Source organism: Pipistrellus kuhlii, unplaced genomic scaffold, assembly GCF_014108245.1.
Source record: "Pipistrellus kuhlii isolate mPipKuh1 unplaced genomic scaffold, mPipKuh1.p scaffold_m20_p_8, whole genome shotgun sequence".
Lineage (NCBI taxonomy): Eukaryota > Metazoa > Chordata > Mammalia > Chiroptera > Vespertilionidae > Pipistrellus > Pipistrellus kuhlii.
In genome coordinates, this window is record NW_023425584.1 from 52284064 (window position 1) to 52300937 (window position 16874).

Sequence of the window (16874 nt, forward strand, 5' to 3'; positions counted from 1 at the left end):
CCCAATAATGTTTACATTCGTCAGTGTTCAGCAGGTGCTTGGAAAACGTTGTTTGATTCAGTGTTGTTTCATGATGATGTTGATGAAGAAAAAAAAAAAAAAAAAAAAAAAAAAAGGATTCCCAGCTGCGGCCAGCGTCTGTGTGGTGTGTGCACTTTCTCTTCGTGTCTGTGTGGGTTCTCTCCAGGAATCCATTTTTCCCCTAAGGTGTGCACGGGTGGTGGATTGGTGTGTCTCCATTGCCCCCGTCCGGGTGTGGGTATGTGATGGGCCCTGCGGTGGACGGTGGACGGGGTCCGGTGAGGGTAAGAGTCCTGCCTTGCACCCTGAGCTGCTGGGCGAGGCTCCGGCCACCTGAGACCTTGAACTGGAAAGAGCAGGTTGGAAAATAACTCTTATTTGTTTATTTGTCTTTCTTACCTGTGTGTCTAGCTCACATTTACTTCAATGTTTAATAATAGAGGTGTTTGGGGTCTTTATGTAGAAGTTTTTGTGACCCGAAGTATGCCATAAAAATATCCCTTAACTCGTGCTTATATTAATCAGTCTATGGTAAAACTGATTTTGTTATATGTCGTTTCACTTAAAGTCACAGTTTCCAGGAACCTATAGAACAGCGGTCGCCAACCTTTTGGACCCCCAGTGTTAAGTGAGGGCTTATTATGCTTGCCTTTTATCCAAGGGGCTTATTAGTCCAAGTGAATATTTTCTGTGGCACAATTTCTCATAGAGGATTTTTTGTCCAGTTAGTTCTTAACAGGTCCCCCAAAGAATAATTCTTTCTTGGTAATGTCTGCCTCTCAGCCTGGCAGGAGTGGCTTAGTTGGTTGGGCATTGTACAGGGCACAGAAAGGTGGCAGGTTCAATTCCCGGTCAGGGTAGAAGGCAACCATGTAACAGATGGGAAAACTTAGTCTTGTGATTGGCTCAGACACAAAGCTGGCATGTGTAATAGGCAAGCTTTGAACCAAGTCAAAGCACTTGTTGTTATGAGCCATAGGGCTCCCGTATTGATGTGACATGGGCACAGCTGGAATGTGCTAAGACATGGAAATGAGTCTTCTCAGCTTGAATCCGTGGTCCATAGGCCACAGCTGATGGCTGTCCCAGGTCAATCCAGAAGCTGACTGACGGCAGGGATTCCGTGTGGCCTGTAGAGCAGCATAGTTTAAGAACCTATATTTTAGTGTGTCTGTAAGAAATGAATGAAGAGCTGCAATGAGCCAGAAAGGGAAACGATGATAATAGTAATAGATATTTTTGAACACTTTCTGTATGCCAAGCCTTCTGTTAGGTACGGGGTATGTGTAACCTCACATAAACAGGAAGAAAATGAACTGATGTTTGAGAGTGTCTCATACTTGGGCCATTATTCAATTGTCATTTGACTTCCTTCTTAGACTTAAAATAATAAATGACACCATTTTTTGCCAGGTTACTTTTGCTTAAGATTCTCATATGAGGCAATCATACTTGAATTGTGAAATGCATTTTGGGCAATATTTGTGTTAAAAAAAACTCCACCTACCAACAAATGGATACATATATATCAAATACACATATACATACTATAAGCAATTCAGCTTTTCTATTATTGAGCGTTTGGCCACATTTTCAGTGAATAACAAGTCTAGCAAGTGTCTACAAGGACCTGGTGAAATCATGGCAGGCAGGCTTTAAAATCAGACTTGGCAAGTTCCTGAACCTTTCTGAGCCTCTTTGAATTTAAAATTCAGATAAAACCTGGGTCATAGACTTGTTACAGGATTAAACAAACACACATAAAACAATTAACAGAGATCTTAGCACAGATAGTGTCTCAATAGAAGTAATCACCTCCCATACCTAACTTCCCCACTTTGGATTCCTCCTGCTCAACTTGACTGTGTTCACTGATTATTTCTCTTCCTCCTCCTCCCCTCTCCCCCTCCCCCTCCCTCTCCTCCTCCTCCTCCTCCTCTTCTTCCTCCTCTTTCTCCTCCTCCTCCATTGACTTCTTTCTTCAAGTTCTATTCTGTGTCCCGTTTTCTAGTTCTTTATTTCCTGACATCTTGGTTTATTCACTTATTTAGTCAGAAGTTTTCTTGAAATCTACTATGTACAAGTTACTGGGTGTGCATTGAGGTTACCATGGTGAGCTAAACCAAACAACTCCTTTTTATGGCCTAGTGAGAGAAACATGCCTTGATCACACAAGTGGAATGATGTAGTTGCCAACTAAGCTAAATGCTATGAAAGAAAATAAGACATACCCAGGCTGAATAGTAAAAGGAGTGAAGGGGAGTTGAGACCTGAAGGAGAAGTGGGTCTATAGCTGGGGATGGATGATGGTGCCGGTGGAGGTAGTGGTGATGGTGGAGTTGATGATGACGGTGAAGTGAAGAGTAGTAGTGGTGATAATACTGGAGATGATGTTGGTGGTGAAGATGTGGTGATGATGGAGGGGATGGTGTAGAGGATAGCATGGACAACAGAAGGAACAACACATGCAAAGGGCCTATGGAGGGTGGGAACTCTGTATGTTTGAAAACCTGAAAGTCCAATGTGGCTGGTACACAGATGGTAAGAGGACAAGGAGGAGAGGCTGGCAGGTTAAGCAGAAACACACCACAGATCCTGCATGGCCTGTAGGCTGTTAAGTATTCTGATCCTAATCCTAAGAACAATATGGAAGCCACAAAAAAATTATTTTGAGTATTTTTTAAAATTCCTTATTGTTGAAAGTATTACTTACATATGTCCCCTTTCCTCCCCCCTTGTCCTCTCCCAGCCTGCTCTTGCCCCCAGTCCCAGCCTTCACTGCTGCCCCCCACAATTGTCTGTGTCTATTGGTTATGCTAATATGCATACAAGTCCTTTGGTTGATCTCTTATCACTCTCCTCCCCCCCCCGCCCAAAAAGGATTTTGAACTTGAGGTGGGTGAAATGATCTGATTTGCATTGTTAAAAAGATCACTGAAGATCTTCTCTACTGTCCAATAATGGTAGCTACTACCGTATTTCCCCAAAAATAAGACATCCTCTGAAAATAAGACCTACTTACAGGTTTCCTTCTGAGTGAAATATAAGGCATCCCCCGAAAAAAAGACCCCCCTAGGCTAAACATGAGAGATTTGGTCCACTGATTCTGAAAGAAATGGAGTCACAAGAAATTCACCAGGAAATTCAGGAATTGGATTGTTATGATGATGTTCCAGAAGATGATGACATGATTGTCATTGAATAAAGGAGTAAATTCTTGATACTGTAGGATTCACAGTTTGTCTGGTTTGTGTTGACAACTACCGTACTACCGTACTGTATACAGGTAATAAATTTCCTTTATTTTCACTTAACAATAAATGTGTACTGTATTCTTTTTCATGGAAAAATAAGACATCCCCTGAAAATAAGACCTAGCACATCTTTGGGAGCAAAAATTAATATAAGACACTGTCTTATTTTCGGGGAAACAGGGTAGCTACACATGACTACTGAACACTTGAAGTGTTGCTGGTTTTAGTTGAGATGTGTTATAAAGCTAAATACACACTGGATTTAGGATCTATAATAACAAAAGGGTAATATGCTAATTAGACTGGACATCTTCTGGATGTCATTCTGGACATTCTTCCTGACGAAGCTGGGGCCAGAGGGAAGCCAGCTGCATCCCAGGTGCCTGCAGTGTTGGAGGGAAGCCAAGAGCAGCAGGGGGAAGGAAGGCCTATTCTCGCACGAATTTTTGTGCATCAGGCCTCTAGTACTTTATAAGAAAGAAAAAAAAAAGGGGGCAATATCACATTTTAAAAATATTGATTCCATATTGAAATAATAATATTTTGGGTTAAATAAAATGTAACTAAAATCCATTTTACCTGTTTCTGGCTAACCTTTTTATACGTAGCTACTAGGAAATTTAAAATGATGCACGCAGCTTGTATTTATTGTTCCCTTTGTGTTTTTATTAGACCAGCTGTTCCAGATGCAGCGTGAAGAAGGAGCTGCAGAGAAGGCAACACAGATGAGGCACTTAGGCAGGCTTTGTAGTGCAGGTGAGAGGCGAGAGTAGCTCCCACTAGGATGACAGCAGTAAGAATAAAAAGACTTGGATGGATTTGAGGTAAAATTACCTGGACAACGTGCTGTAGCAGATGCACCTGGATAGAGGGACGGCGGTGCCATGTGTTGAAATGAAGAGCACTAGAAGAGAACCAGCCTTGGCAAGAAATCTCATGACCTAAGATTTGGACATGTTGAGTGGACATGCTCTGAGTCATCCATGTGGAAATATGTCTCAAGTAGGAAATTGCTCACTCTCGGTCTGGATCTCGAAAGAAATGTCGGCAGGAGACTTTTTAAGTGTGAAAGAGATTGGCGAGTACCTGATCATAAATAGGACTTCTTAAGAGGAAAGCAGGCTGCGGGGAGTGGCCTAGGATCTAGGGAAACAGGGTAGGGAAGGAGGCGTTTGAAAAGGAGAGTAGGAAAGGAAAACTAAGTGCTAGTATGTGGGGAAGGGACTAGGTCAGCGGATGGGATGATGACAGTTATGGGAGGGCAAGAGATGAGCCCAGGGCCTCAGAGCAACCGGTTTTTCTACAAAAGATTAGGGAAGCAATCGTCAGAGAGTCTCTCACTTGATCAGGGAGGGTGGTTCCTGGCTCTGAGGATGCCCTCTGTCAAACACCGTGGAACAAGAGATTTCATCCCATCTTAGCAACTAGGATTTAGCTCAGATCACCCCTTAGTGATCCAACTGGGCTGGAACTGTTGCACGTTAACCAGCGTCTACACAGTTGGATCTCTACCAGTTGATGAAAGCACAAAGAAGCCACAGCATGAGGAAGGGCAGGGCAGATGGCAGCACCCACAGGAGCAGGCTGGAAGGCATGCCATGACTATCTGCCCTTGCAGGAAGAGGTGCTGATGGCAACAGAAGAGGAAGAGCAGCAAGCTAATCTGGGGAGGAGGGGAGGGCTTGGAAATTGTTTTGAGTAGCTCCAATTTCATTTTTTTTTTTTTAATGTTTTCAACATCTTTTGTCTGCAAGATTTGGCTTTGTGATTTCATATGTAAATGGCTAACTTTGTCAGGTTAAAAACCTTGTCCTCCCATAAGCCTCTAGGATCCACTAGCTATTTGTAAATCTACCAACTGTAAAGATCACTTTAAAAGGGACTTTGGCTTATGTTGGATCCTATTTGCAAACATAGCTAATGAAACTTTAAAATAGTTTAAGCTGCATTTATACATGTAATATATTTGAAATCCTCTTAAAGTGTCTCAGTTGTTGGACGTAACAATACTTTCCCGAGTTAACTTTTGTAACACACATAAAAATACGGTGAACTTTAAGCTGTCTTAAATGTTTCAATATGTGACAAATGCTTCCATAAATGTTTCCACAAACAGAAAAATTTCAACTTAAAATCAAGTAAAGATAAAGTATGCATTTTAAGTTTGACCTTGACTCTAGCAGGCCAAGTTCTTTTAAATGTGACAATTCTTTAAGAACAAAATATTCACAGATTCATGTCAACACTAAATTGTAAGTTTTCCAGGGAGTTTTGGGGCCAAATATAACTGTCCATACAATTGCCAAGAAAACAGCAATCTCTGGGCTTTAAAAGATACTTAGCACACATACGTAGGAAACCATTACATCATCCCACATCATTAGGGGAATTCCTTCATAAATAGTTAACCAGTGAGACTGGCCAGGAAGGTGGCAGTGTTCTTGGCTATGACCCCGTGACTAGCACACACTGGATCCTAGTTGTGCTTTATAACAGGGACCGAACCTAAAGAAGGCAGAGGTCGCATTTGCTCATGTCCCTGTGTTTGAGTCATGGTACGACCTCCGTTTTTCCATTCACAGAGAAAACGGCAACCCCTCCGACCCACACTGCCACACCACACGATTGGATTTAGCAGTTATTTGATTCTTAAGGTATTTCCATACACTTTCCAAGGAGTTCCATATTCTTTCTGCCTGAGGAGAGCATACCATCCTTACAGATATTGAAATGATACTACGTGCACACTCATGGTTTTTGTCTGATGACACGGTTGGAAATCTAGCACTATTATTTCTTCATTCCCATGGTTAATGGCGGGCAGCGGTTGTGTGGCAAGGGCAGGAAGTCAGGGCAAGGAGCCACTGGTCTGACTCTCTTCCTTGCTCTCCCACTGTGTATCCGCAATGGCCATGCCAGATGTTTATACTCTCCTCCTTCAGACCTAAGAGACATTCTGAAAGTTTCCATTCACCGCTCAACAAGCATTAAACGTTTGGTGCTGACTCTGCTTTAGTGACTCCGTTTCACTGCAAAAGGGAGAACAAAACCCATGCCCTGGTTTGAACCTTTAATGAGAATTAGGGATGTGGAACAGGGACCGAGAGAACCTGGATGTAGGATAAAAATCTGGCTTCAAATCTCAGTTCCATCGCTGACAATTCACATGTCATTCCCCACCTTGTGTAAAAGAGGAGCAAGAAAGCTTCCCGGGCTCCAATCTCCATTTGGGAAGCTCAAATGGAATTATGAACATGAAATGTATGCTTTGTTCACAGGAAGGCAGCTTACTTTTTTAAAAGGTACTGGTTTGCTTCCTTATAAAACATTCCTCACTTCCCCGGGGATAAACTAGTTTCTGTGGCTATGAAGAAAGCCCATCTGGGACTGTTTTTGGAATTACCTTGAGAAAAGGGGGTGGAATGGAGCAAGGGAAGGATGGGAAGGGCTCAGGTTCAAACCCTCAGCCGTCTGCGGCTCCCGCATCTCCTTAGGGAGAGACTAGGGATGGGAGACAGGGACTGCCACAGGGCTGGGGATGGGGGGCCGGAGGCAGGAGACCCCAGAACTTGGGGCTGTAAGTACCTGCTCTGCCTGCAAAATCTGGAGAGTGATTGGTGAACTGCTTTCACACCCGAGAGCACTGAACCGAAAGGCGGGGAAGAAGAGATCCGATTCCTGAGCCTGAATTCCGGCTTCCAAGGATGGAAAAGAGCGGAGAAGTGGTTTTAAGACGCAGTGTTTCATGATTTCCAACGGTGTAGTCAGACAAAACCATGAGTGTGCAAGTAGTATCATTTTAATAGCTGTAAGGATGGCATGCTCTCATCATGCAGAAAGAATATGGGACTTCTTGAAAAGTGTATGTGAGGTATACTTGGAAAGGTAACGTGAGGCTTGGGTGTCCAAAGCTTCAAGACAATACTGACTGGTTGGGTAATAATCGGGGTTGCGAAATCTGCCCCTGTGATTCGGGCAATTCCAACGGGGCTTCCAGCATTTCAGTTCTATTTCCTGCCCCGAAGGAGCTGGCGATCAGACGGGCGCGGCGGCCGGCCGGGCATAGCCTGCGGGCGCGCGGACCGAGCTGGGCACGCCTCCCTGCATCCCCGCCTCCCCGCCTGCCCGCTTCCCGCCCGCTGCCCCCTCGCTTCCCCCGGAGCAGCAGTGAGGACCCAGGCGCCCGGAGGCGGGTCCCGGAGGCGGTCAGAAGGCGCGACTGGGAGGCGGACCGCGTCTCGCAGGTACGTCGGGCTGAGCTCGCGGGCGGGCGCCGGGGCTGGGCAGCCTCCCCCTGGCCGCGTCGGGCGGGGCGGGGGGAGACGCGGCCCCGGGACCCTGGCGGGGGGTAAGGGTGGGGGGAGAGTGGGGGGCGCGGGCGGGCGGGCGGGCGAGGAGCGCGCCTGGCCCTGGCGGACCTGAGCTCCTGCGCCCCGGGCTGCGCGGCCCCCGCGGGCAGCGGGCGGAGGCGGCGGAGGTCCGCCCAGGGGCACGGGAGAGGGACGGGGCACCCGGAGAGGGGATAGGGCACCTCAGAGAAACCGGCCGAGAGCCCGAGCACCCTCGGAGGCCCCCGGGGTGGCTTCCGCTGGGCCAGTCTCTCTGGGGACCGAGGTGGGCGGGGGCCCGGGCAGAGCTGGGGCTTCCACGTTCCCCCAGGGCCCGCTCCCACGGCCTCGCAGCCTTTGCGCTGAGAGGGGCGGGGGGGGGGGGGGGGGGGGGGAGAGGGCGCCCTGGGCAGGGCTGTGGAGGCTGCACCTGTGCGTCCTGCGGGCCGGTGTCTGTGCTGCCGCTTCCCGCTGGCACCGGACTCCCGAAGGGTGGGTTTTGGTCACGGGGCTCAGAAGTGGGAATGTTCGGGACTCTGGTCCCCTAACCCGAGCCTGGCCTCTGCTTCGGGATGGTCTCCAAGCCCCCTCCATGTCCCTTCATCCTTAGAGTTGTGCCAGATAAGATTATATCTAATCAGTACGACTAGGACATAACGTGTGTGTGTGTGTGTGTGTTTGTTTTTTTTTTGTTTGTTTGTTTTTTTAATATATCTTATTGATTTTTCTTACAGAGAGGAAGGGAGAGGGATAGAGAGCTAGAAATGTCAATGAGAGAGAAACATCGACCAGCTGCCTCTTGCACACCCCCTGGGGGGGGGGGGATGTGCCCACAACCAAGGTACATGCCCTTGACCGGAATCGAACCTGGGACCTTTCAGTCCGCAGACCAATGCTCTACCACTGAGTCAAACCAGTTTTGGCGTGTTTTTTTTTTTTTTAATTTTTTTTTAAATTTTTTTTTATGAGAATGCACTGAAGTTGCCTTTTTAACTTCTTCAACTTCTGCAAATGATACCTTTTGTTTGGAACTTAGGTTCAAGCCAGGGTCAAGATTTTTTTCCCTGGAGAAGAGAGGATTCAAATCTGAGATGATTCACATCTTGCAGGTCTTAGCTGAACTTTACTAATCCAGATCTTTATCAAAAAGGAACTGGTAGGAAGGGTGCCATGACAAAAAAAAAAAAGGGAAATAGCAAACATCGTGACTTTTTGAAAATGACTTATTCACCCGTATTTTAAGTTTCTTCCTGTTTTAAGCAGAGAACATTTGCATCTTTAAACTTTTTATAATGCCAGAAGTTGATAACATGTTTTGGAAGTTTCTAAGCTATCAGTTAATTTTTTTTTTTTTTTTTTTTTTTTTTTTTTTTTTGCGTTACTTTTTAAAGAATTTTGGCTTGGCTGCCCTGGCTTGTGTCGTTCAGTGGTTAGGACGTTGGTCCATGTATCAAAGGGTCTCTGGTTCAATTTCCCATCCAGGGCACTTACCAGGGTTGCAGGCTTCACCCCCACCTATAGGGGCACGTGGGGGAGGCAACCAATTGATGTGTCTCTCTCACATGTTTCTCTCTCTTTCTCCTGCCACTCTCCCTCCCTTTCTTTATCTCTAAAATTCAATGGGAAAAATGTATCCTCAGGGGGTGAGGATTAACAATAACAACAACAAAAAATAATTTGGCTTGGCTGGTTAAATATCTTGTTTTGATTTTAGTGATTGTATATGGCATCTTGGGTGTGACCTCCTCATAAAGATCTTTTGATGAATACAAGTTGTATTTATTCCTTCCAAATAGTGGGCTTGTCAAAATTGTTTCCTCCCACTTTACCAGTTAAAATGTACATTACTTTTTCCTCATACTGAGAAGCCACATCTGAGTTTCTGAGTGCATTTGTTAAAAATTCAAGTTTTATTTTTGCAGCCTACTCTTACCAGATTCATTTTCCATATTGCTAAGGAACATATGTTTTGGGGTAGTTTAATCAAAGAAAGTCTCTGGATAACAATTCTCTTTTAGTTGATGAATGTCTGAACATATCTATCTCATCTTTGCCATTGAATGATCATTTAAATGGGTATAGATGTCTAGGTTGACAGGTATGTTTTCTCAGCCCTTTGAAGATACTATTCCATCATTGTTTGGGCTAGGTGAGAAATTTCTATTTTTTTTTTCTTTTTTGGTCCTTTTGTTTGGGATTCAATATGCATTTGTAATTTGGGAACATTGGTTTTTCTTCAATTTTGAAAAAAATTAGTTATTGTATATTTTAATATTTGGATCTATCCCAGGTTGAGATTCTGGGTCAGAGGGCAGAGATTTTTTTTCAGATCCCTGTTCAATTAAGGTATCTGAAGCCTTTTCCTGTACCTGGCTTTATGGAGAGTCTACTTTCAGTTCTCTTCATGCATTGGGCCGAGTTCCTTCTCTGCTCCTTCTTCACCTGGGTCTTTCTTCCCTAGCCCTAATGTGGATATCTAGTTGTGGTTTCACAGTGGGTCCCAGGATTTCAACTTCCTCCCTAATCTGGGTCAGCAGATATCTGCAGCATAATTTGCCCCTAATGCCAGGCTTCTCAGACTTCCATCCTCCCAGGCCCAGGACAAATAATTCCTCACTACCCTGTCTGCTTTCTGAATTCTTCAAGCAGATGGTTTGTATACTTTGTCCAGACTCCAATCCCTCATTTAGGTATGATTCCATACAGTCTAACTTTAGCTATTGCCTTTTCCTTCCTCAATGTCTTCCATTGAGTTCTCTGCCCCACGCTGTAATGTACTGAGGAATGAAAAGGAGAGAAAAATGACTTTGAACTTAAGTGTCAAGTTGTTAACTGTAGTTTTAGCATCATCAATAATTATGATTGTTGAAAACTTGCCAGTGTATTCTTACTGTGTTCAAAGCTATAGGTACCATATATTATTTGTAGGAAATAGTCCAAGATCTATGTTCTTAGAAATTTTACATCTTAAAGAAACAAGGCCAGGAAAAATTAAAAATAGATGTGTTTGACCTTAACTCTTAGCCAAAAACGAATATATGTTTCTTAAGATCTGTATTACAAAGTGGAAAAAAATAAAAAAGAATTTTGGTTGCCCAGTACAGTTATACTGAGAGGGTATTTTCAATAATAATTAACCAGAAACACAATGGAATACATATAGTTCCAAGTAGTGACTGTCTCATCTTGATCCTGTTGATTTAAGATGTAGGAACAAAAAACTACATCAATAGTTTCTATTGTCTCCTGTTTCTACTCTTTTCATATTTATTGTTTTCCTTTCTTTATTACCTGGATTGTTGTGTTACTGTTGTTTTTATAAGTTGTGTACTTTTGAAAAATTGTAGACAGGCATTTGAGGCTAAAATTATGTTATCTTCTAGAAAAACATCCTTTGCTTCTGCAGATATCCATGAGCACTAGCATTCCAGAAATCATGTTGACTCATTTTCAGAGATTAAGACTGTCTGAGCCATCCAGACAAATCAAAGCTGTGCTATAATCTCTATGAGGATTTGTTTTCCTATGGTTCAGCCTTAGCGGTCTCATCCATGACTGGCCCGGCCTTAATCTTTACTCCTTGTCTTTCAAGGCTGTCAAAAGTGCTGCAACTTGCCAGTGTATTCTTACTGTGTTCAAAGCAATAGAAGGCAATATGGAAAGTTTGGGCAGAGAATCAGAAACTATAAAAAAATCACATAGCAGATGAGAAGAAGAACCAAATAGAAATTATAAAGATGAAAATTGCAACGACCAAAAAAGTTAAAAGCAGTGGGATGGATTGAATAGATTAAACACAGTCAAAGAAAGAGTAATAAACTAGAACACATTTCAGAAGAAAATATCTAGACTGGAACTTGAAAAGACTTAAAATATGGAAAGAACAGAAGAGAATGAGATGTGGAGGATATAGCTAAACCAATGCTTAGGTGAACATTCACGACCTTAAATGGGTATATGAGAAATGAAGAATGGCTGAAAATTAATGAGCAAATATGTTCCTCAAGAAATTAGAAGAGTAAAATCTAGAGAAAGCAGAAGTAAGGAAACAGTAATATAAGGCTAGAAATTCATGAAATAGAAAATAGGGGATCTATAAAGTGAGAAGTTGTTTGTTTGTTTTTTAAATGCCAATAAAATAATTCAAAATTTCAAGATATTTAAAAAAAAACAGGCACAAATAACTCATGTAAGGAATAAAATAGGGGAATTCATTATAGGACGTGCAGACAAATAAGAAGACATTATAAGTAACTGTCAATAACTTTAAAAATTTAAAAACAACAAAATCTTGAAAAACACTATGTACCAAAACTGACAGAAGAAGAAAAAGAAAATCTGAATAATTCCATAGCTGTTAAATAAGTTTAATGTATTTCACACATACATACATACACACACCCACACACACACACACAAATAAGATAAACAAATAAGAACAACAAGTACTGCAGGCTCAAAAGGTGGCCTTAGTGAGTTCTAAAGGAAAGAAAATTTATAGGGTAATTTAACTTCTGAATGTAGATATAGAAATTCTAAACAAAATATTGGTAAATAAAATCCAGAAATATATAAAAAGTTGAATACATCCAGACTAATTTGGGTTTATTCTAAAAATGAAAAATTGTCTTAACACTGAAATTGATTAATATAATCATCTGTGTTTATTAACAGGGTAAAGGAGGAAATTCATGTTATTATTTCAATAGCTATAGGGAGAAAAAAAAGAATTTGATAAATTCAACATTTAGTAATGAAATAAAGGTATAAGGGTTGAGCCGAAACTCTTGGCTCAGTGGATAGAGCGTCAGCCTGCAGACTGAAAGGTCTGGGGTTCGATTCTGGTCAAGGGCATGTACCTTGGTTGCGGACACATCCCCAGTAGTGGGTGTGCAAGAGGCAGCTGATCGATGACTCTCTTTCACCGATGTTTCTAACTCTCTGTCCTTTTCTCTTCCTCTCTGTAAAAAATCAATAATACAATATATATATTTTTTAAAAAGGTATAAGGATTGGAAAAAAGAAATACAATCATCACCTAGCTGGTGATATGATTGTATACATAGAAAAATGTTTTTTAAACCTATAAACTGTGGAATTACTAAGTTAATTCAGCAAGGTTGCTCAATGCATGGTAAATATATACAATATGCTGTCAAACACAATCACTCACTTGAGCCTCTTTTATTTGTAGGTTGAATCACAGGACGATGCCACATGCTTTGTGGACAGTGTGGGTCTTGGGGACCGTAATCAGCCTGTTCAAGGAAGGGGCCCCTGATCAGGCTTCTCCTCTGACTTGTGACCCCACAGGGGTCTGCGATGGCCACTCCAGATCTTTAATCTCCATCCCCTCAGGGCTCACGGCAACTGTGACAAGCCTCGACCTGTCCAACAACAAGATTGCCTATGTCAGCAACAGCGACCTGCGGATGTGTGTGAACCTCAGGGCTCTGAGGCTGGGATCCAATAGCATTGACACGATAGAGGAAGATTCCTTTTTCTCCCTGGGGAGTCTTGAACATTTGGACTTATCCTATAATCACTTAGCTAATTTATCAGCCTCCTGGTTCAGGCCTCTTACTTCCTTGAATGTCTTAAACTTACTGGGAAACCCTTACAAAACACTTGGGAAAACACCTCTTTTTTCTCATCTCACCAAATTGCGAATCCTAAAAGTAGGACATAGTTACCTCTTCACTGAAATTCAGGAAAAGGATTTTGTTGGGCTAACTTTTCTCAAAGAGCTTGAGATCGATGCTTCCAATCTCCAGAAGTATGCGCCTAGGAGTTTGAAGGTGATTCAGAACATCAGCCACCTGATCCTTCACGTGAAGCAGCCCACTTTCTTGATGAAGATTTCTGAGGATCTTTTCAGGTCCTTGGGGCATTTGGAACTGAGAGATACTCATTTGGACAATTTCCATTTTTCAAAAGTATCCACAATTGAAACTAAGACCATTAAAAAGTTCACCTTTAGAAATGTGAAGATCACGGATGAAGGTTTTAATGAAATGGTGAAACTGTTGAATTACGTTTCTGAAATATTAGATGTGGAATTTGATAGCTGCACCCTCAATGGAATTGGTGATTTTGACATAACTGTTATGGACACAAATAAAGATATAAGTAAAATAGAGACATTAACAATACGGAGGTTGTATATTCCAAATTTTTACTCATTTTATGATCTGAGCAGTTTATATTCACTTACTGGAACAGTTAAGAAAATCACTATAGAAAGCAGTAAGGTTTTCCTAGTTCCTTGTTCACTTTCACAACACTTAAAATCATTAGAATATTTGGACCTCAGTGGCAACTTAATAGTTGAAAACTCATTGACAAACGCAGCCTGTGAGTATGCCTGGCCCTCCCTGCAAACCTTAATCTTGAGGCAGAATCATCTGAGGTCGTTAGAAAAAACTGGAGAAGTTTTGCTTACTCTGAAAAACCTGACTAACCTTGATATCAGTAAGAATAATTTCCATCCTATATCTAAAACTTGTCAGTGGCCAGAAAGGATGAAGTATTTGAACTTATCCAATACAAGAATACAGAGTTTAACCAAATGCATTCCTCAGACGCTGGAAGTTTTAGATGTTAGCAATAACAGCCTCAGTTCATTTTCGTTGACTATGCCACAACTCAGAGAACTTTATATTTCCGGAAATAAGTTGAAGACTCTACCAGATGCCTCCTCCTTACCCATGTTACTTGTTATGAGAATCAGCAGAAATACAATAAATATGTTCTCTAAGGAGCAACTTGATTCGTTTAAAAAACTGAAGACTTTGGAAGCTGGCAGCAACAGTTTCATCTGTTCCTGTGAATTCCTGTCCTTTACTCAGGGGCGGCAAGCACTGGCCCAAGTCCTGGTCGACTGGCCAGAAAACTACCTGTGCGATTCCCCATCCCATGTGCGGGGCCAGCGGGTGCAGGACACTCACCTCTCGGTTTCTGAGTGCCACAAGGTGGCTGTGGTGTCTGCCGTGTGCTGTGTCCTTTTCCTGCTGATCCTGCTCGCTGGGGTTCTGTGCCACCGTTTCCATGGCCTGTGGTACATGAAGATGATGTGGGCTTGGCTCCAGGCCAAAAGGAAGCCCAGGAGAGCCCCCCCGAGGGACCTCTGTTACGACGCCTTTGTGTCTTACAGCGAGCAGGATTCCCACTGGGTGGAGAACCTGATGGTCCAGGAGCTGGAGCACTTCAACCCTCCCTTCAAGCTGTGTCTTCATAAGCGGGACTTTGTTCCCGGCAAGTGGATTATTGACAACATCATCGATTCCATCGAAAAGAGCCACAAAACCATCTTTGTGCTTTCTGAGAACTTTGTGAAGAGCGAGTGGTGCAAGTACGAGCTGGACTTCTCCCATTTTCGCCTCTTTGATGAGAACAACGACGCTGCCATTCTTGTCCTGCTGGAGCCCCTGGAGAGGAAGGCCATTCCCCAGCGTTTCTGTAAGCTGCGCAAGATCATGAACACCAAGACCTACCTGGAGTGGCCCACCGATGAAGCTCAGCAGGAGGGGTTCTGGTTAAATTTGAGAACTGCAATAAAGTCCTAAGTTCCTTCATTAAAGGCCAGTCTTGGACTGGTGGTGGTCTTTATTTTATTTATTTATTTATTTATTTTAAAAGATATATTTTAAAATATATTTTATTGATTTTTTTTTTTTTTTTTTTTTTTTTTTTTTTACAGAGAGGAAGGGAGAGGGATAGAGAGTTAGAAACATCAGCCAGCTGCCTCCTACACACCACCTACTGGGGATGTGCCCACAACCAAGGTACATGCCCTTGACCAGAATCGAACCTGGGACCCTTCAGTCTGCAGGCCAACGCTCCATCCACTGAGGCTGAAATGTATTTTTATTGGTTTAAGAGAGGAAGGAAGAAGGAAAGATAGAAACATCAATGATGAGAGAGAATCATTGATCGACTGCCTCCTGCATGCTCCCCTGCACTGGGGATGGAGCCCGCAACCCGGGTATGTGCCCTGACTGGGAATTGAACCTTGACCTCCTGGTTCATAAGTCAACACTCAACCACTGAACCATGCTGTTGGCTGGTAGTGATCTTTATATCACTAGCTATAACTAAGTCCATTCTGATGCAAGTATATATAAACCACATGAGGCTTTGCTTACTAAAACTTTTATCTAGAGTGCTGAGTGCTGTTTTATAAAAACTACTAGCAGATTAAGAAAAAAGGGGGGTGGGGGGATTTGTTTTTTCTTTATCCTAGGAGGTAATAGGATCTAAGTCCATTATTTTCTGAGTTATCTGTAGCAAATGGTTTAGTTCATTAGGAAATTGCACAGATAAACAGAAGATTTCAAATGACTGTAGTCAGCTCTGCCAGCGGACTCATCCATGCCTACAGAGGGTGTTGGTCATCCCATCCAGCTGTTCCCTCGTCCAAAAGGCAAAACGTTAGGGTCACCCAGCCCCAATATTGCTATTCCTAGAAAAAAAAGTGTTGGGTGTCCCCATCAGACTTTACAGGATACAAATTACCTAAAAAAGCGTATGTTTTCATGTTAAGTGGGCCTGTCTGTCTGTGTGGGTATTGGATAGGTTTCTTTAGCCATCCTTACTTGAGTGAGGGTACACAACACAAGATACAGTAAATTACATTTTTCACTGAAAATTAAACTAATAAAGTAACTAAAATACTCAGTTTAGAAGAATTTGAAATAAGCTGTCCATGTCCTGTCTCCTCTTCCTCCAGCCTCTAGCTATAGGTGCAGTTCTACAATAATTTGTCTCGAGTGACCCTGGCTCTCAGCCCCGTCTTCTAGTCTGTCTCCCTGGCATCGTGGTGCTTTTTGCTTCTTTCTGATTCCTTTTTTTTTTCCTTCTGAAAATTTATAATAGTACCTGTGAGCTAAATATATTTTTAAACAAGTATTAACCTCTAGGTTCCTCATAATGAGAAAAAATATTTGGCACACAATTATTTTGAAAGATAGATAATATTTCCCTGTATTAATTTTTATAATGTAGATTTAATAACACATTAAATTTAATGCAATTCATGCTATTTACTGATTTGGTGCAACTACCTTCTTAAGCTTGGAACCACGTGTGAAAGGAAGTGAACTTCCTTTGACCCTGCTCAGTTCTCAGCTGGAACTGGGTTTGTGTGGTTAATTGGGCTCTGGAGTCAGAAAGTCCTGGGTTAGTAGGTATGTATCTTGACCCAAAATATTTTCTCTTTAAGTAGGGATAATAATAATAATTTTGAGATCATGTGGCCTGATGTAGATATCAA

At 42.5% G+C, this 16874-nt stretch overlaps 1 protein-coding gene across 2 annotated transcripts; it reads left to right on the forward strand.

Moving 5' to 3' along the window:
* Positions 1–7393: 7393 nt before the first annotated feature.
* TLR2 (toll like receptor 2) lies at positions 7394–15187 on the forward strand. 2 transcript variants are annotated; one of them, XM_036424092.2, is made up of 2 exons: positions 7394–7519; positions 12798–15187. In XM_036424092.2, exon 2 carries the CDS (start codon positions 12814–12816, stop codon positions 15166–15168), a length of 2355 nt encoding a protein of 784 aa, XP_036279985.1. In that variant the 5' UTR covers positions 7394–7519; positions 12798–12813; the 3' UTR covers positions 15169–15187. The 2 variants fall into 2 exon arrangements, with proteins under 2 accessions (XP_036279985.1, XP_045432485.1); XM_045576529.1 differs by lacking the exon at positions 7394–7519 and adding an exon at positions 10983–11532.
* The last annotated feature ends 1687 nt before the right edge of the window (positions 15188–16874 follow it).